Here is a 20,539-nt window from a genome sequence, read left to right as displayed (position 1 = left end):
CCCAAAAAAAAAAAAAAAAAAAAAATCAGAATATATAAAACAGTACAGTATATCATTCATGAATGTGTACATATGTTGTAAAACTATAAAAATATACATTGGCGTGATAAATGCCATATTCCAGACAGTGGCTAGCTATGTGGAGGGGGAAGGAAGAGAACAGTATTTTTATTTCTTACAAAATAATCTAAAGCAAATATGGCAAAACTTAAGATGTGACAAGTACAGAAGGTGCATACATAGATATATGTATATTTTACATTTCTGTATTCTTTAAAAAGTTTATGTAAAGTTTTAAAATATTTACATTCCCTGTATACCCACTGATCATGTTGTTAACAGTGGTTTTTTAAAAAAGAGATACATTAAAATCAATTCATTGGGTGAAATGACAGTTGGATTAGGTTATAATAATAATAATATTAATGCAAAAACTAGTCTAGTTCCTAGTTAAACTTATGAAGAGATCGGTATTGAGGTAGAATTATTTACTTGCCTTGAAAATAAGAAAATGTGAAACTTACAACTTATTTTTTTCTCTTATTTAGGGAGTTGATAAAGGTGATCAGTAGACATTATTTTTCTCTTAAGTGTAAAAGAACTATATACAATATCTCATATATTTCAACATATACATCAAGTACTTACCTAGTATAGGAAGTAGAAACATGGTTTATACTTTTTGAAGTTCTCAGTGGGCTTCTCCCCAGTAGCATCCCCCTGCCTCTCCCCTACCTTGAATTGAATTTTGTACTTCATTTTCTTAAGTGTCAAGAACAGGGTTCCACAAAAATCCAGTAATGTTTAGACTTGTAGGGGGTTGGATATAGACAGCATCAGTTTACTAAAATGTACCATTTTGTAAGTGTATATACAGTTGTTAAGTTCGTTAACAGTGTGTTGTGCAATCATCACCACCATCTATATTCAGAACTTTTTCATCCTCCCAGACTGCGAGTCTGAACTTACTAAATACTTACCTCCCCATTCTCCCCTCCCTCCAGCCTTTGATGACCTCTTTCCTACTTTCTGTCTCTGAATTTGCCTATTCTAGGAATCTCATATAAGTGGAGTCATTCACGTATTTGTCCTTTTGTGTCTGTATTGTTTCACTTAGCATAATGTCCTCATGTTTCATCCGTATTATAGCATGTATCAGAACTTCTTTTTTAAGGCAGAATAATATTCATTTTACATATTTACCAGGTTTTATTTTCCATTCATCTGCTGATGGGCAGTTGGGCTGTTTCCACCCTTTGGCCACTGTGAATACTGTTGCAATGAACATTGGGGTACAAGTTATCTGTTTTAGTCTCTGCTTCAGTTCCTTTGGGTATAAACCTAGGGGTGGAATTGCTGGGTTATATGGTAATTCTGTGTTTAGCTTTTTGAGTAAATGCCAAACTTTTCCACAGTGGCTGCACCGTTTTATATTCCTACCAATAATGCACAAGGGTTCTAGTTTCTCTGTATCTTTGCTAACACTTGTTAGTCTCTAAGTTTTTTTGTTTTTGTTTTTAACAGTAGCCTCCTAATGGATTTGAAGTTCTATCTCGTTGTTAGACATGTTTTAAAGGAAAAAAAATGATGACAGTTAGCGTGACTTAAATTATTAAAATATTACTTGCATAGGTAGAAGAAGACTTCAGGTAGTCTGTTCCACCGCAGTGTAAAAACGGCCAAATGTGAATTATATTCGGGAGTAAGTATAGAGGAATAAATCGCTATGAATGGAGTATCTGACATAAAAATTATGTTCTTTGTATAATTATTTTCACAGTTTTAAAAGCTCACATGCAGTATGTTGAATCCTGAAAATAACTCTTAGCTAGTCAAGAAAGATGGTGTTTCCATTTTACAACAAGGAGAAACTTATGTCAGTTTCTTAAGTTATAGGCATGTAGAAGAAGAGATGAGTATGCCATGATAGGATTCCCTCCTGCCTGTGGTGGGTTGTTTTGGAAAGTGTTGAAAAAGAAGGTGGATCTGAGTGGCTTTGGAATATGGATTTGATGTAATAGAGGATTTCCCAAACTTACTGGTCATAACAAGCTCTTTCTCCTGTTGATTGATGCACTAGGTAATGCCCTAGAATCCTTGGTTAACGAGCGCCCCTGAAGATTCTTGTAATTGGGAGAAATTGATTGGCTAATTTTACACTCACTATTTCAGAGCAGGGGACTTGGTGTGATTATCAAGTGTTTTGGGGGGCTTCCCTGGTGGCACAGTGGTTGAGAGTCTGCCTGCCGATGCAGGGGACGCGGGTTCGTGCCCCGGTCCGGGAGGATCCCACGTGCCGCGGAGCGGCTGGGCCCGTGAGCCATGGCCGCTGAGCCTGTGCGTCCGGAACCTGTGCTCCGCAACGGGAGGGGCCACAACAGTGAGAGGCCCGCGTACCGCAAAAAAATAAAATAAAATAAAGTGTTTTGGAGATCATCTGCATCTAAGAGATAGATTGAAGCAGGAAAAAAGTATTTAGGCAATAGTTATTTTGATAGGAGGTAGTTGTACCTTTTACTAGGTTGCAGTAATGTAAATGAGAAGTGGAAAATGATGGAATTTCAGAGATTAAAAGAGATTCCAACTTTACTGCTTGGGAAGACAAAGAGAAACAGGGAAATTGAAGTGGATAAGCTGATTTGTGGAAGAAACTTTGTAGGGTTGGAAGTATATTGAGTCTTTGGTCGTAAAATGTGCAGTAGACGTTTGTAAATACTAATTTGAACTCCAGAATTAGTAAAACATTACAGTAAGATAGTCCGACCTTGGTAAGCATGAGGATATCAAGTATTTATTCTCAATATAAAACTCTGTTAGGGCAGATGTGCTTGTGCAAATCAGGCTTTCAGGTTTTTTTTTGTTTGTTTGTTGTTTTTTTCCTTACTCTTCAAATCTTACTGCTCTCTGCACTTCTGGGTTTCATTGGAAATCTGAAATATTTATTCCATGCCCTTCAAGTGGTATGGTAAAGAGAGAGAGGTTAAGACTGAGTTGATGAGAGGGTTCTAGAAGAAAAGATAACATAGGAGTATTTAAAGTTACATGAACAGGTATGTTAAGGAGTCCTCCCTCCTTTTTTTTTCTAATTAAAAAAATTTTTTTGCATTCTTATTTTCTTAGATGAATATTTTGTCATGCACACTGAAAAGCTAATACATTGTGTTCTTATATACTGGACTTTATTTTATTGATTTCTTTCCTGAACAAAATGAAACAAGTTTGGATATCAGGCTCTGAATTCTGTGATGAGATTTTTGCTGTTTTTGTGATGTGTGCCCACCACGTTTGCTTTCCTATGGTGGCAGATTCTTAACAGGATGCCCACTAAGTTTTTGCTTTCTTGGTCTCCCCCTTTGGCCACCCTTCATTACCCCATTTAAAAAAACTTTGGACACTGTTTTCTATATCCATTGCAGAGTAACATTTGTCTCTGAAGTGTAAAATTTTTCTTCCTGTAATAAGCAAGAATTTTTGGATCTTTGTGCCCACATTCATCTCCCCTTCTTGTCCCCTCCTTGGCCTTTTTGTTTTCTTTAGAAAGTTTTAGTATAAGGTCCTACCTATAACAATTGAAATTTAGCCCTGTCAGTTAATTGCCTTTACATTCAAATGAATCTAATTTCTCTCAATAAAACCTTTTAAAATTTATGAGAATGGCTAGGGGTAGTGTTCTGAATTTTGCTGTATTATATACAATGGATATTTTAAGTCATTTAGTGAAAATAGTTTGCTGTTTTCTAATAGGACTAAATGTGTTTACATTTTTGTGGTTCAGGTGTTAAAAGTATCTGCTATATTTTTAGCATTAACATAAAACTTTCTATATGTGCCAGGCTCTAGATATTTTTGAGTTCCATTTGGTTTTTTTTTTTTTTTTTTTGCGGTACGCGGGCCTCTCACTGCTGTGGCCCCTCCCGTTGCGGAGCACAGGCTCCGGACGCCCAGGCCCAGCGGCCATGGCCCATGGGCTCAGCCGCTCCGCGGCATGTGGGATCTTCCCGGACCGGGGCACGAACCCGTGTCCCCTGCATCGGCAGGCAGACTCTCAACCACTGCGCCACCAGGGAAGCCCCCATTTGGTTTTTGTGCCCCTGAAAAGAGAGGGGTGAAGAGAATCTCAGGCCCCAGATTTATATATTTGTGGCCAAGGTTTGGGGGTGAAGTACAGGATGCTTAGTGGTAGAACTGTATAAATTGGCACACATCTGGTTTGAGAAAGCACTGTAGATTTTCTTGTGTAAGTAATTATTTTTTTGTCCTGCTTTGATACAGAGAACCTTTTTATAAATAAATTTTTAAAAATGCAAATAAAGATGAGCCAGAGGAAGAAGGGATCGGTGGAGGAGGAGTTAGATAGAACAGCCAGGTTCTTTTTTGCTTTTCTTTTGATGACTTTTTTTCTGTCTGTATGAAACTGGGACTATTTCAGAATAGTTCTTAGAGGATGCTAGGGAGAAGCAAGGGACACAGTGTCTTTTTTTTTTTTTTTTTTTGCAGTATGCAGGCCTCTCACTGCTGTGGCCTCTCCCGTTGCAGAGCACAGGCTCCGGACGTGCAGGCTCAGCGGCCATGGCTCACGGGCCCAGCCGCTCCACGGCATGTGGGATCTTCCCGGACCGGGGCACGAACCTGCATCCCCTGCATCGGCAGGCGGACTCTCAACCACTGAGCCACCAGGGAAGCCCCACAGTGTCATTTTTTAAATGTCCATCTACTCCCTGCCCCTGCCCCGTAATTATCATATCTGTTGACCTATTGAGGAAAATTCAAATAGACTCTCTTCCCTATGGGATAGACCCTGTTCCTCTTTAAGGGTATCAGACTGGAAGGTCATAATGAAATTTGTAGTAGGAGTTTACTCTGTAGATTTGGCTACATAAAATCCAGGTTTAATTTTCATATTGTATTTCAAAACATCTTAAAAGCCTTATTAATCTTTGTCATTGTTGTTAACAGTTAAGAGTTTTTGCATGAGCATCATTATTCTGCTTCTATGAGTTATTTTTCCCACCTTTCCCCAGGCCTTCAGTGTCTAATTATTTGGGAGTTTTCAAGAAGAATAGGGCAAAGTATTTAGTAGATAGAAGTTTAGAGTACAAAATACTTTTCTGCAGTGTTTGAATTGTTATTAGACCATGTAGGCCTATGAGAGAGAGGTATGCCAGACTAAATAGTCATTTATGTGATTCCTTCTTTCAAAATACAGAATAATTTTAAAAATTTTTGGTAAATGTTAACTGGAACCCATGCTGCATTGGAAAGCAATATTTCAAACTGCTGTTCTCTCTGCCTGAAGACATGTTTTTATTTCCACATTCCAACACCCAACAATTAGTATCACTTTAAAAAATGGAATAGATGCCTAGGTCTTTGCTAAGTCAGTGTGGTGCAGAAAATGATAAGTAGGGAGGACTCCAATATTGACCTAAAATATTCTAATCAAGGAATTCCAGATACTTCTCTCCACCCATGTTGTGATATGTAGACTTACAACATGTGGTTTTAATTTAGTAGTAAAACTTTGAATATTGCTAAAAATAAAATGCAATAGAAGTTTAAATGTTAATAAGTCTAGAGGGTCAAATTTTCTGGGGGTACAGATATTAGCTAATAAAGTGAATATTTCTGGTTTAATTTAATGAAAATCAAGCTCACTGTTTCAGTTGCATAATTTATTTGGAAGGTTTGCTTCTGGGGCTGATAAAATAAGCAATAGGAAGGCATAGGATTGCTACTTCAGAAAATACCGAAATTTAGGGATAAAGAGAAGATGCCTGTAGAGGTTATTTAAAATAAAATAACTTTGTACAAAGCAAGGAACCAAAGATGTAAAATTGCTGTAAGGCCATTGTACCAAATATTAACATTGTGTTTCTCACTCACCCAAGAAGAAATTGCATCAGCAAATAATCTACTGAGCACTGTTATTTGGATGGTACTGAGATGAACAATTGTTTCAGTTGTTGCTGGGCCCCCACCTCCACCCCTCAGCCTCCGGGAGCTGTGCATGTTATGGGAGGTCATGTGACAGTGATCCTTGGTTTTGTTCATTTAGCCTGTCAAAACAATTTTATGTAGGTGGAAAGAAATGAATGAAATGAATAGAGCGGGTTAGCTGCATCAGCTCTCGTTTGCACTGAAGGTAATGAATGTTGCAATTGGGATAGTATATCAAGCCCCCAGGAATATCCAGTTTGATAATGCTGGAGAGAAGGCACCAAAAAGCAGCAGTTGTGCTAATCTGTTCTAAATCTCATTTGATACTTAAAATAAAAAATAAGTTTTATCATTCTCTTCACGATAATTTAACACTTGGTAATGCATTGTCTTCACGATAATTTAACACTTGGTAATGCTTTTTTAAGTGTTGAAGTCTTTAATTTTTGTTTTGTTTTGTTTTTTGCGGTATGCGGGCCTCTCCCGTTGCGGAGCACAGGCTCAGCAGCCAGGGCTCACGGGCCCAGCCGCTCCGTGGCATGTGGGATCTTCCCGGACCGGGGCACGAACCCGTGTCCCCTGCATCGGCAGGCAGACTCTCAACCACTGCGCCACCAGGGAAGCCCAAGTTTTAATTTTTGATACAGTTTTTTAAAGGTTACAGTACATTTACAGTTGTTACAAAATATTGGCTGGATTTCCTATGTTGTACAATACATCCTTGTAGCCTATGGTACATCCAGTAGTTTGTACCTCCCACTCCCCCATCCCCTAGATTGGCCCCCTCCTCCACTGGTAACCACTAGTGTGTTCTATATATATCTGTGAGTCTGCTTTTTTGTTTGTATTTGACAGTTGATATAGTTTAAACAATATATACTCCTCTTATTTTACCTTCAACTATAACTTATAATTTAGTAAAGTGCCTAGTTCTTTTCAGTGATCCCTGGTTAATAGCAGAAATATTAACGTGGCTTTTCTGAAAAATGTTTTAGAAGAAATTAAATATGTTTGTCTAGTATAGTGAATGGAACATGAGCTATGAATCAAATTTTCAGTTAATTCATGGTTCTGCTTTTCATTGTGAATTGGAGGAAGATATTAAATTTCTCTTGAGTCTGTTCATCTGTTAAAATAAAGTAATATTTCCTAATATCTCACAAGGGTTTTCTGAGAATGAGAACAGAAGTAAAACAACCAGTTAGTGTAAATAGCAAACACCCAACAAATATTATTTTTAAAACCCCAGCTGTTCTTACAGGTATTTTTGCTTATGTTAGTTTTGATCTATTTTACTTTGTCTTAACAAATTCTTTTGGATGCTAAAATAGTATAGTTCTCTGAGATATGAAATGATCCTAGATTTAAAAAATAGAAGGCTTATAGATAGAACAAGTTGACAGATTATTGAAAGAAGCACCAAATTATTTGTTTGGTTTTTTTCCCTACTTAGAAGCTGTACTCATATTTCTTTCTTTTTTTTTTTTAAATTTATTTTTGGCTGCGTTGGGTCTTCCTTGCTGCGCATGGGCTTTCTCTAGTTGGAGCAAGCGGGGGCTACTCTTTCGTTGCAGTGCACAGGCTTCTCATTGCCGTGGCTTCTCGTTGCAGAGCACAGGCTCTAGGCGCACGGGCTTCAGTAGTTGTGGCACACGGGCTCAGTAGTTGTGGCTCACAGGCTTAGTTGCTCCGCGGCATGTGGGATCTTCCCGGACCAGGGTTCGAACCTGTGTCCCCTGCATTGTCAGGTGGATTCTTAACCACTGTGCTACCAGGGAAGTCCCTGTAGTCATATTTCTGCTGTTAAAGGTTTAAAGTGAGGTTCTCAGACCCCTTAAAATAAATCATCAGTAGCTTTCAGGGAGGTTAAAAATCTATAATAGACATAGAAAATAGCCTCTGTTTACAGTATAGATGACTTCTAGGCAAAATTAGATAAAAGTTAAACACAATAATCCATAGAATTTTAAGGTTGCCATTCAGTGTATTTATTCTTAAGAAGAAAATTGATTGTAGGTTTTTGGAAGAAGGAAGAAGTCCCTGTTTGGTCCCCCCGCCCACCTTTATTTATACTTTGCTATAAATAAGTAGTTGGCAGATTTTTTTTTTTTTTTTTTTTTGTGGTACGCGGGCCTCTCACTGTTGTGTCCTCTCACGTTGTGCAGCACAGGCTCCGGACGCGCAGGCTCAGTGGCCATGGCTCATGGGCCCAGCCGCTCTGCAGCATGTGGGATCTTCCCGCGCCGGGGCACGAACCCGTGTCCCCTGCATCGGCAGGTGGACTCTCAACCACTGCACCACCAGGGAAGCCCCAGTTGGCAGATTTTTTACAATGGCTTTTAACAAATACTTTTTAAAATCAGAATGGTGGCAGCATTGACCATTGCAGGTTGGTCATAGTGTTTGAGTTGTGTTAAGTTACTGAGTCTCAGAGGCCCAATTTCAATCCTCACCTTGCTTTTAAGTCATAGGAATTTCTTCTATTCCTAGGGAAATGCTAACTACTTGTGAAAAATGTACACACACAATTTTTTTTGGAAAGTACATTCATGGATTCATTCAACACATGGCAATTGAACAATGCTAGGTTGTCAGTTGCTAAAGATAGAACACTGAAAAAGGCATTTTGTCACTGCTTTTAGAGTAAGTCTCAGTATATTACTTGTGATTAAGAGCTCTGAAAGAGGCATGTACATAGTTCATGAAACTATACATGTATATGGCAGGGGGTGATTTAACCTAGAGTGAGGGGCAGCCAAGGAAGGTATCCCCGTGGAAATGACAGATCTTTGAAGAATGGCTGGGCATTAACCAGGGAAAAAAGGTTGATGAAAGGGCATCCTGTATGGAGGGAACAGCGTGTGTGAAGGACCTGAGTTGGAAGAAGCATGACATGTCTGAGAAAGGCACATGAAAGTGACAAGAAATTAGGCTCGAAAAGTGGGCAAGGATTGCATTGTGTGGGACCTCATTGGTCACAATGATTTTCCACCTTTATCCTAACAGGATTAGGACATACAGTACTTCACTGAGTCTAAGATTTCAATTATGTGATACGTTCTAATTTCAGAGATGTTTAAAAATGTGGAAAACAAAATTTCTAAGAATTAATAAAGTACGCATACTGCAGAATTGATTAAGTTGACCTTAAAATATTCTGGTTGTATTTGGACAGAGTGGAAAAACACATTGTACAGGGAGAAGTTTAGCCGTGTGGAAACAGCTAGTAGGTTATTGCAGAAATCCAGAGGAGACCGTGATGGCTTGAAATAGGGTGGTGGTAGTAGAGACAGACAAGAGTGAATTACTTTGGTTTGAGTTTCTGCCGAAAGGGTTTACAAGCTCACTGTTATTAAGGTTTTTAGTCTCCTTGCCTCCAGTCTATCCTGCATTTCGAAGTTTGCCTTTAGCACTTTTTACAGACTCTTGTGGTCTTAAACATTTCAAGTATTGTAAAACTAGAACTCTGGGTACTTTCATGCTCATGATCTCAACCCTTAAGGTAACCTGCTGATATGGGGGCTAACACTAGCTTGTGCACACAGAATTGGGTCTTTTCTGATATGCTCTCAAAGCACTCAGTTTTTTCTCTTTATAATACCTAATAAAATTAATGCCTCTGCCTCTTACATTGTAAGGTCTAGAATAGCAGGAACCTTGTCTCTAATGTTTGTCCTATCCTGTTGTCTGACACAGGGTACTCAAGCATTTGTTAAAATTTAATTAAACATATATGAGTATATACATTAATTGCTAAAACTGAAATGAATGTTGCATGTTACAGAAAATAAGAGTAGTTATCAAGACAATCAGGTAGACTATATATTAAAATATAAAAATTAAATATTCACTTAATGGTAGGTAGAATATTATAATTCATTTGGCTCGTGATTACTGTCTTCTGATTGCTTTGAGAATAGCTTAACTTTTCACAATTTCTTTAAAATAAGCTTTTGTAATTCAACAGTAATGTATAAGAGAGTCAGCAAGTGATCTAGATTTTCCTTCATGTTTTGAATAAGGTTCCCTTAAATGAGGAACACTTAAGAATATATGGTAAACAATATTTTTTAAAAAACATATATTGGGGAACCCTATTGTCAGTAAATAGAAAACCAAACAAGCTGAAAACTCTTCCCACTGTAAAATACCAGACATTTTGAAAATTTTGATGAGAGGAACTACAGAAACCTATCTCTTTAAATGCATAGCTGAGCTTATAAGGCTGTCAGGATAATTTCCAAGGTCTAGAAACTAAGAAGAAACTAGAAACCAGAGTAGGAAAAGTGTGAATTGACACTAGGGTTCTTCTTGGGACAATTGCCAATCTTGTTAACTAAGACGCATGGTTTTACTGTCTCCCCAAGGATAGAGGAAGTCTTAAGCCCGAGCAGATATTGGAACTGAGATCCAATAAACTTGTTCCTTAAAAGGGAACAAAATCTTTAATATAAAGACAGACTAGAGAAAATTTCAGTTTCTGAGTCAGGGAAAAGACAGTTTTTCCCAAGTCAGCTGAAAAAAGTTTACCCTGAGAATACATAATCAGGGACCTGTATTCATAAAAGTATGAGATTCAAATTTGAACGGATTACATGCAGGCATCACCAAGACTAGTAATATCCCTGCTGCACTAGGCATAAATAAACTCAGAGCCTGTCCACAGCAATACACCCACAACTGAGGATATTCCAACAGACAAATCACAGTTTAAGATAACCATGTTATCCACTATTGTTAATCATGAGGGGAAACAAACCACCATGAATGAATGTCAGCAGCCAAAACACTAGGCAAAATTCGATCCCCAGTAACTCAGATAAAAGTGTTATTGAATTGAGCCCCTAAAGCACATTATTTTAAAAGAATTAAAGGATTAAAAACTAAAACCACAAAAACATCAAGATGGTATTGGAGTGGGCAGTGAATGACTGATTTGATAAAGATCCAAAAAGAGCTTCAAGAAATGAAAATGTATTGCAATTAAAAAGTAAGTAACAAGTGCCACTTTCCTCAGTCATTTGGCCCCAGATACTTCGACTTGTCCTTTGGCCCTTTGGCCGTCTCTTCTCTGGGAAAGAAATGGTTTAGGAAGATAGCCCAAGATGAAACAGCTATGGATCTGAGTGTCAGTGGACAGGGTATGTGACTTTGTGGATGGTTGCAGCTTCAGGTTAGGAGTGGGAATAAAAGTGATACTGGGCTGTGAAAGTGGGCTTTTATAGAACTTTGAGAGAAGGCAATCTTGCAGTGATGATTTGGAGATGGAAATAATTTTGGAGATGAACCCTGAGAGGGAGGAAATTCCAAGGAGGATGCTGGGAAAACTTGTCTGTTCATGAAGCAGGGATGGGGTGGAGGTTGGTTGGGATCATTGCAAATTGAGCCGCCAGTTATCATTTCTCATTCAAAACCCCATGTGTGGGGTTACCACTGAGTGGGGACAAATCCCTCCCCCAGACATTGGGCCTAGAGAAGTGGCAGGAGAATTCCTTCTCCACTGAAGTCTTTAGTTAGTGCCCAACTTTTTTTCTTTTTTTCCCCACCTTGCTTTGTTTTTGATGCTAGCTGGGAAAGTAGGGACTGAAGTAGTGACTGAATTCCCTTTATCAGACCCTCCGGTGGGTACTTTTGGTGACAGACTGACTGCTTGACCTCGTTTTATTTTCTGTATGAATGTCCAAATACATGTCTGACTCACCAGTATACCCAGCCCTTGAAGACTTGTATGGCTAGTTGCAAGTGTCTAGTTTGTGTTCATCTCTTATTTCTGGAGCAGGGACTGAGACCTTGCCACATGTCCTTTGCATCTCTGCCTCCTTTAGACTTTAAAGTTTGATTAATTAAAACAAATTTTAAGGTAATAAGCAGGTTAGACGTGATAACAACTTGAGAGAATTCATGAACAAGAAGGTAGATCTGAGAACACTGCCCAGAAGGCAGCAGAGAGAAAGAAATGGAAAATGAGAGAGAAGTTAAAAGATATGAAGGATCGAGTAAGGTTCCACACACACACACCCTTACACATAACACATACAGACATACATAGAAAATCTTAGAAGAGAATGGAGAATGGAAGGAGGCAGTAATCAAAAAGGTAATCGTTGAGAATTTTCCTGATGCGAAGACAAATACCTGAAACTTTGGGCTTAAAAAGCACAATTAGCCCCATTATGTATAAAATAAAACTTAGATGCATGGTAGTGAATGAGCAGAGCACAATTTTTTTTTAAAGCCTTTAGAGTAACCAGAGAGAAAATACAGATAACCTACAAAGGAGGACATGTATACTGAGGGCTACAGTAGACGCCAGAGTACCATGAAACAGTATCTTGAAAGTGCTGAAAGAACACCAACCTAGAATTCTACACCCATCTAAACTATCATGCAAGAGTGATAGCAATTAAGAAAGTGAGGTATTAGCGCAGGACTAGACAGACCATGGAATAGAGTGTAGAATCCAGAGACAGAACTGTACTTCTATGGAAAGGATGGATTGTTCATTAAATGATATTGGGGCCATTGGCTGATACAGAACAGAAATAACAGTCAGCCCTTCTTTTACCCAACCAAATAAATTCCTCAACAATTCCCAGATGTGGCAAACAAAACAAATTTATATTTTAAAAAGGAAAAGAAAAATATTTATGACCTTAGTGTCTGGAAAAATTACTGAAGACATAAAATCCACCTACCATAAAGTAAAAGATAGATGAATTGAAATACAGTGAAATAAAAACATCTGTAAATCAAGATATCATAAACAAGGTGAAAATACAAACCACAAATTGAGAAAAGGTATTTGTAACTCATAAAACCCAATAAAGGATTAGCATCCATAATCTATTAAGAACTGCTACAAGTAAGATAAAGCATCAGTTCCTTGCAGAAGAGGGGTCTTAAGTAGTCTGCAAAGAAAACAGTTTCTCACACTTTTTAGTGACTCTGAAAATGTAAATTAAACTATAGAACATGACTTACACCCATCAAATTGACAAAAGTTAATGTCTGATAATACCAGTTGCTAGTGACCATGTACTCTAGTGGGAACCTTCATACAAAGCTGTTGGGAAACTCAGTTGGCACAGTCCCTTTGAAAAGCAATTTGTTGATACCTATGAAGACTGAAGATGCCTATTCCCTATGCACTTCTACCGCTAGCTATATATCCTAGTAGGTGTACTTCCTCTTTTTTTTGTGCCCCAGAAGGCTAGTGAAGGCTAGAAAAATGTTTTGTTTTAAGTCCATATAGTAAAATACATAGGATTATATTGGAAACAAATTATATTAAAATAGTTATCAAAACTTTTAAATTTGTGATATAGTATGCATTATTAATGTATATTAATAAGATCTACTGGAAGATCTAATAGCTATCATAATTTCAAAGTAATGCCTAGTGCGGTATTTTGAGATAATCTGCAACCACTGTTACATGATATGAAAATACCTAGGTCTGTTGGTGACAAATCACAGGTACTGCTGAATGCTATTAGGTACGTACATTCATTCAAGGAAATATTAAGTTTCAATTCAAGGTTAATGAAAAATAAAGATATATTTGTTTTCACACATGTTCACAAACCTGCCTTAAAGGGGTTTATAGACTCCAAAATAAGAGCCTGCATCCTAGAGATTAACACTGCAAAACCTTTGCCGTATTGTAATAGCAAAAAAATGGAGAAGCGCCTAAAGATTGATCAGTCGGAGGTTATATATAAATTGTGGTGTATTCAGTCAGTGCATAACTGCATAGCAGTGATAATGAATGGAGTTACAGTAATACGGTAGATATCTTGTAATGTCTCCTTGTACCATCATGGGTGAGCTCAAACAATGTTGAGTGGAAAATAGCCACCTTCCAGATAGTACATGCTCTGTAACTTCTTTTTATGAAATCTTAACATTTCACCTAAAGTGTAAAAACCCATATGGGAATGGTATATCTGATCAGGGTAGTGGTTGTTATTCAAGGGTGAGGAGTAGTGATGGGAAAGGCCATCTAGTTACATAGGAAGGTTTAAATTATGTCTTTAATGTTTAATTATTTGACTGTATCATAGACACATTATGTTATTGTATGCCTGGCCTATTTCGTTAAAATACGTATTATGTGCTTTGATAGAGTATTACATGACAGTTTCAGTTTTAATTTACAGGACAGTACAGAGTTTGTGTGTATGGGACTCTGTTAAGGGAAGAAGAGCAGATTAAGTGCTTTTGTCCAGTTATCTCAGATAAGAAGTGAATTAACTTATGAAGTGCCAGGCACTTTAAATAAATCTACCTAGTAGACTAAATTAAATTAAATCTACCTAGTAGATTATTTAATTCTTACAAGAGTCCTATGAGGTGAAGGTATTCACAGTCATCCCTCAATATCCCCGGGGGGTGGCGGGAATTGGTTCCAGGACCCCACCCTCCACCCCTGTGGGTGCTCAAGTCCCTTTTATAAAATGGCACAGTATTTGCATATCTTCCCATATACTTTTAAATCATCTCTAGATTACTTATAATAGCTAATACAATGTAAATGCTATGTAAATAGTAGCCAGCATGTGGGCAAACTATTCAAGTTTTGCTTTTTGGAATTTTCTGATCCCCCCAACACACACACACACACACACACACACACACCCCGCCCATTTTTTACTTGCAGTTGGCTGAATCTGGGTATGTGAACTCATGAATACGGAGGACTTGACTTTATTCATGAAGGAAATTTTAGTTGAAGCCAAGACAGGATTTATATTTAGATCTCACCACTTCCAAAACCCATACTTGTTCCATTATTAAATTGCATATCTCTGTCAATAGGTGACTTATTTTGGAAGTGGTAAATTAACTGCATCTAAAACGTGTATCTGAAGCACATATTAACAGTAAAAATACTAAAATAATCTCAAGCATGACTTTATTTTATTAAGTAATTGATTTATTTATTTTTTGGCTGCATTAGGTCTTCATTGTTGCACACAGGCTTTCTCTAGTTGTGGTGAGCAGGGGCTGCTCTTCGTTGTGGTGCGCGTGCTTCTCAGGGCTTCTCATTGCGGTGGCTTCTCTTGTTGCAGAGCACGGGCTCCAGGTGTGCGGGCTTCAGTAGTGGTGGCCTGCGGGCTAGTAGCTGTGGCGCACAGGCTTAGTTGCTCCACAGCATGTGGGATCTTCCCGGACCAGGGCTCGAACCCGTGTCCCCTGCATTGGCAGGTGGATTCTTAACCACTACGCCACCAGGGAAATCCCTCAAGCATGACTTTATAATCAAGAGTTTTCTTAAATACACTTTAGCCTGTTCTCACACTCATATAACAGGCTGATGAAATTATTAATTATTAGTAACTTCAGTGTTAGGATGTTTTATTTCAACAGTATTGGTCATTATAATTTTGCACATGTTTAGCATCTAAGTGTAACTATGTGACTTGGTGTTTTATTATCTTAAAAGCATATTCTGTTTGTTTTTTCCTTTGTTTTTGTTTTAGGTGTACAGCACAGTGATTCAGTTATACATATACATGTATCTATTCTTTTTCAAATTCTTTTCCCTTTTAGGTTATTACACAATATTGAGCAAGAGTTCCCTGTGCTGTACAGTAGGTCCTTGTTGGTTATCTGTCTTAAATATAGTAGTGTGTACATGTCAACCCCAAACTCCCAATCTTGAACTGTATTCTGTCTTGCTTTTTGATTTTAGGATCGAAAGTTAACAAAGTCTGAGAGGCAGAGATTTAAAGAAGAGGCTGAGATGTTAAAGGGTCTTCAGCATCCCAATATTGTCCGATTCTATGATTCCTGGGAATCCACAGTAAAGGGAAAGAAGTGCATCGTTTTGGTGACTGAACTTATGACATCTGGAACACTTAAAACGTAAGTTCATCAATATTGTAAAAGCTGACCAAGAAGTATGAGAGAACTTGAATTTTCTTATTTCAGGCCTTATCAGTTCTTCTGTTGTTGCCCAGTATACTAAGGAGGGAATGAATAGTTGCTCCAAATGTTAGTATATGAGCACATTTTCCTGCCCACAAGGTCCTCTGGTGTATAAAGTGGTTTGATAATTATGTATTGGTAAGTATTTAAATGAGAAGTTGTTGCAGAATAAACCTAGTTGCTTTAAGTTATGGTGATTGGCATTTCTAAAATTGAGTGGCTAAGAGATCAGAAATCAAATGACAAGGTAGCCCTCTAGTGGTTAAAATGAAATTGAAGCTTATTGACAAGCTTTACCCATTTATTTTATCACCTCATATTGGGCAGTTTTTGCTACAACTATGCACATATTGTATCAAATACAAATTGTATTGTGACATTTATCACTAGATAATTTCATTCCCAAAGCATCAGAAATTGAAGCCAAAACATCTAGACCTATCATCCCTTTCAGGAATATGGATAGGTCAAATGCAGAAATTCCCTGTATGCCTTTGGAGTCCCGTGTCTCATAGAGTATCTATTTGTACTCAGAGAGGAAACTAGAGTAACTTCTATGGTGTAAATTTTTTGTGGAAGAATTGGATTGTGAAAAATTGTCTCTGTAGTGTGTATTTATTCTTTATAACCTTCTGTAGTTAATGCTACTGAGCTGATTAATCTCAGATCTTTGAAACATAGTCTTGTATTTCCTGGATGTAGAAAATCCCGGATGCTCTTGGATGCTCAAAATTAACATGTTGAAAAGCCAACAGATTATTTCCCTCCTCCACATTCTAATTTTCCCATCCAACTTTTCTAATATTTATGGCAGCATCTTTATGCTAGTCGTCCACGCTTCTTGTTATTCACATGCCTGTTTCTTTTCCTAGACTGTGCTCCCTAGCACTGTGCCTGAAACTTGATAAATATTTGAATGAATTAAGGAAAATTCTGTGGTAGTAGTTGTTTGTATATCTGCATCTTGAGATTCTTTTTCTGGTTTGAATACTTGGTGGGTTGTCAGTAGTCTGTCAGTAGATAGAAATAAAGTTAGTTTTTTTTTAAAGTTTTGATGAAATTCATATAACATAAAATTAACCTTTTTAAAGTGTACAGTTCAGTGACATTTATTACATTTACAATGTTGTGTAACCACATCTGTCAAGTTCGTAAACATTTTCATCACCTTAAAAGAACACCCCATACCCATTAAGCAGTTACTCCCCATTACCCTTCCCACGTAGTATATTTTCTCTTTAATTGCACATGATCCAAGTTTCTAACCATTTTCTTTTAAGTTTAAAGTTCTTTTTTCCCCATCATTGTCTGTTTCAGTTTCTGAGCCTCAAAGCAAAAGCAGCAAGAGGTAAAGTAGAAAGCACTAGACTTAGAGTAGGAGTCTGCTCTCTGCTCTGACTTTGACCAGCTGTGATTTAGGGCAAGTAGATCCCCTTCTCTGGCCCTCAGTTCTCCATGTGTAAAATAAGTGGACTAGCTGATCTCTAGGATTTATAGATGGGCATTTTTTTTTTACTCTGGTAAAAACATACAAAATTTACCATCTTAATCATTTTAAAAAAATTTGTTTTATTTATTCTTATTTTTGGCTGTGTTGGGTCTTTGTTGCTGCGTGCGGGCTTTCTCTAGTTGTAGAGAGTGAGGGCTACTCTTCTTTGCGGTGCGCGGACTTCTCATTGCCGTGGCTTCTCTTGTTGCGGAGCACCAGCTCTAGGCGCGCGGGCTTCAGTAGCTGTGGCACGCAGGCTCAGTAGTTGTGGCACACGGGCTTAGTTGCTCCGCAGCGTGTGGGATCATCCCAGACCAGGGCTCGAACCCGTGTCCCCTGCATTGGCAGGCGGATTCTTAACCACTGTGCCACCAGGGAAGCCCTTTATCATTTTTAAGTGTATAGTTTAGTTAAATATATTCATGTTGCTGTGTAACCAATCTTGAGAATTCTTCATCTTGCAAAACTAAAACCCATTAAACAATTCCCCTTTCTTCCTTTGCACCAGCCTTTGGCAACCACCAACTATTTTCTGTCTCTAAGGATTTATCTGATCAAGGTATTTCATATAAATGGAATATAAAATACATGTTTGTGTTTGGCTACTTTCACTTACCATGTTTTCAAGGTTCATGTTGTAGCATGTATCAGTACTTCATTCCTTTTTATGACTAATTAATATTTCGTGGATATACCACAATTTGTTTATCCACTCACTTATTGATAGACATTTGGGCTGTTTCCACCATGAACATTTGTGTACAAGTGCTTATTTGAGTACCCGTTTTCATGCCTTTTAGATACGTATATACCTTTGAGTAGAATTGCTGAGTCATATGGTAATTCTGTGTTTAACTTTTTGAGGAACCACCAAACTGTTTTCCACAATGGCTGAACCATTTTACATTCCCACTAGCAATGAATAAGGGTTCCAATTTTTCCATATTCTTGCCAACACTTGGTTTTTTTGTTTGTTTGTTTTTGGTTTTTTAATAGTCATCTTGCTGGCTGTGACATGGTATCTCATTTGATTTGCATTTCCCTAGAGAGTAATGATGTTGAGCATCTTATCATGTGCATGTTGTACATCTTTGGAGAAATGTCTATTCAACTCTTTGCCCACTTTGTCCATTTTTAAATTGGGTTGTTTGTCTTTTTGTTGAGTTGTAAGAGTTCTTTATATATTCTGTAAGCTAAACCCTTATCAGGTACATGATTTGTAAATATATTTTTCCCATTCTATATATTCTTTTCACTCCTTAATGACGTCATGTGATGCACAAAGTTTTAAATTTTGATTAAGTCCAGTTTATCTGTTTTTTTTCCCCTAGTTGCTTGTGCCTTTAGGGTTATATCTAAGAATCCATTGCCAAAACCAAGGCCATGCAGTTTTACCCCTATTTTTTCTTCTAAGAGTTTTATAGGCTTAGCTCTTTTATTTAGAACGTTCCAGTTTTTGAGTTAACATTTGTGTATGTGTGAGGTGTGGGATCCAACTCCATTCTGTTGCATGTGGATATCCAGTTGTCCCAGCACCATTTGTTGAAGAGACTATTCTTTCCCTGTTGAATGATCTTGACACCCCTGTCAAAAATCATTTAACCATAGATGCATGGGTTTATTTCTGGACCCTCCATATTATTCCACTGTTCTATGTATCTATCCTTATGCTAGTACCACACTGTTTTAATACTACAAAACGTAGCTTTGTGATATGTTTTGAAATTGGAAAAAGTGAGTTCTCCAATTTTGTTCTTCTTTTTTGATATTGTTTTGGCTATTTGGGGCCCCTTGTAATTCCGTATGAACCTGAGGATTAGCTTTCCATTTCTGCAAAAAGTCTGCTAGAATTTTGATTGCATCTGTAGATATAATCAAATCTATCCGTAGATATATCGAATCTGTGGGTCACTTTGGCTAATGTTGCCATCTTCACTATATTGTTTTCCAATCCATGAACCCATCTCTCCATTTTATTTAGGTGTCCTTTAATTTCTTTCAACAGTGTTTTCTAGTTTTTGGTGTATAAATCTTTCACTTCCTTGGTTAAATTTATTCCTAAGTATTTTATTCTTTTGGATGTTTTTGCAAATGGAATTGTTTTCTTGCTTTCCTTTTCAGGTTGTTAATGTTGGGGTGTACAACACAACTCATTTGTGCGTGTTGATCTTGTACGCTGGCAATTTTGCTGAATTCGTTTATTAACTCTAGTTGTGTGTGCATGTCTGTATGTATTCTTTAGAATTTTCTATATATAGGATCTTGTTATCCGCAAATAGAGGGAGTTTTACTTCTTCCTTTCCAATTTGGGTACCTTTCTTTTTCTTGCCTAATTAATCTGGCTAGAGTTTCTAGTACAACACTGAAGAGCAGTGGTTATTCTTGTCTTATTCCCAGTCTTAATGGGAAAGCTTTCAGTGTTTCACCACTGTAGTATAGCTGTGGGTTTTTCATAAATGCTCTTTATCATGTTGAATATATTCTCTACTATTCTTAGTTTGAGTATTTTTTTTTTATCATGGAAAGGTGTTGGATTTTGTCTGATGCCTTTTCTGCATGAATTGAAATGATCATGTTGTTTTCCCCTTTGTCCTATTAATGTGATACCTCACTCGTGTAATCGAAACCGTTAAGATATAGAACATTTCCATCATCTCAATACATGCCCTTAAACCTCTTCCTAGGCAGCCCTTTCCAGGCAGCCCTTTCCTCACCCTCCAGAAGTAACTCTGTTTTTATATATATTTTTTAAACCATAAAACCAACTTTCACCATTAGTTTTCTTTAATTACCTCATATCCCACCCAAGTGAAGCAGAATTTCAGTTTTTAATTTATTTTTAAGGTTTTGTATTAGTTTCTGTATTAGCTTTTTGGTTAAACTCCACTTGTGTGTGTGTGTGTGTGTGTGTGTGTGTGTGTGTGTGTGTGTGCATTTGAAATATCTTTTTTAGTGGCTGCTTTAGATACTGCATTTATATGTTTAACTTTTCACAACATGCTTGATACTGTACAATTTCATGTAAAATAAAGGAAACTTGCAAAAATATAGGCCCATGTATTTCTAGTACTTATACTTTATGCTATAATTTTCATATGTTACATTTATTGTTTAGATCCTGTAATACAATGTTATAGATTTTCCTTTAAGTAGTCATATGTAACATAAAGATAGTAATAGGAA

General features: G+C 37.4%; 1 protein-coding gene across 14 annotated transcripts in view; it reads left to right on the top strand.

Annotated features, from left to right (window-relative positions):
• Positions 1-20,539, top strand: part of WNK1 (WNK lysine deficient protein kinase 1) — a 136,089-nt gene that overhangs the window by 46,318 nt on the left and 69,232 nt on the right. For all 14 annotated transcript variants that reach the window (XM_082850717.1, XM_082850720.1, XM_082850719.1 and 11 more), the window contains exon 2: positions 15,632-15,804. In XM_082850717.1, coding sequence (XP_082706843.1) covers positions 15,632-15,804 — 173 coding nt within the window. The remainder of the gene's footprint in view (positions 1-15,631; positions 15,805-20,539) is intronic.

Source organism: Leucopleurus acutus, assembly GCF_964270905.1.
Source record: "Leucopleurus acutus genome assembly, chromosome: 11".
Classification (NCBI taxonomy): domain Eukaryota; kingdom Metazoa; phylum Chordata; class Mammalia; order Artiodactyla; family Delphinidae; genus Leucopleurus; species Leucopleurus acutus.
Note: the sequence above shows the minus strand (reverse complement) of the source record. Positions and strands in the feature narration are given on the sequence as shown.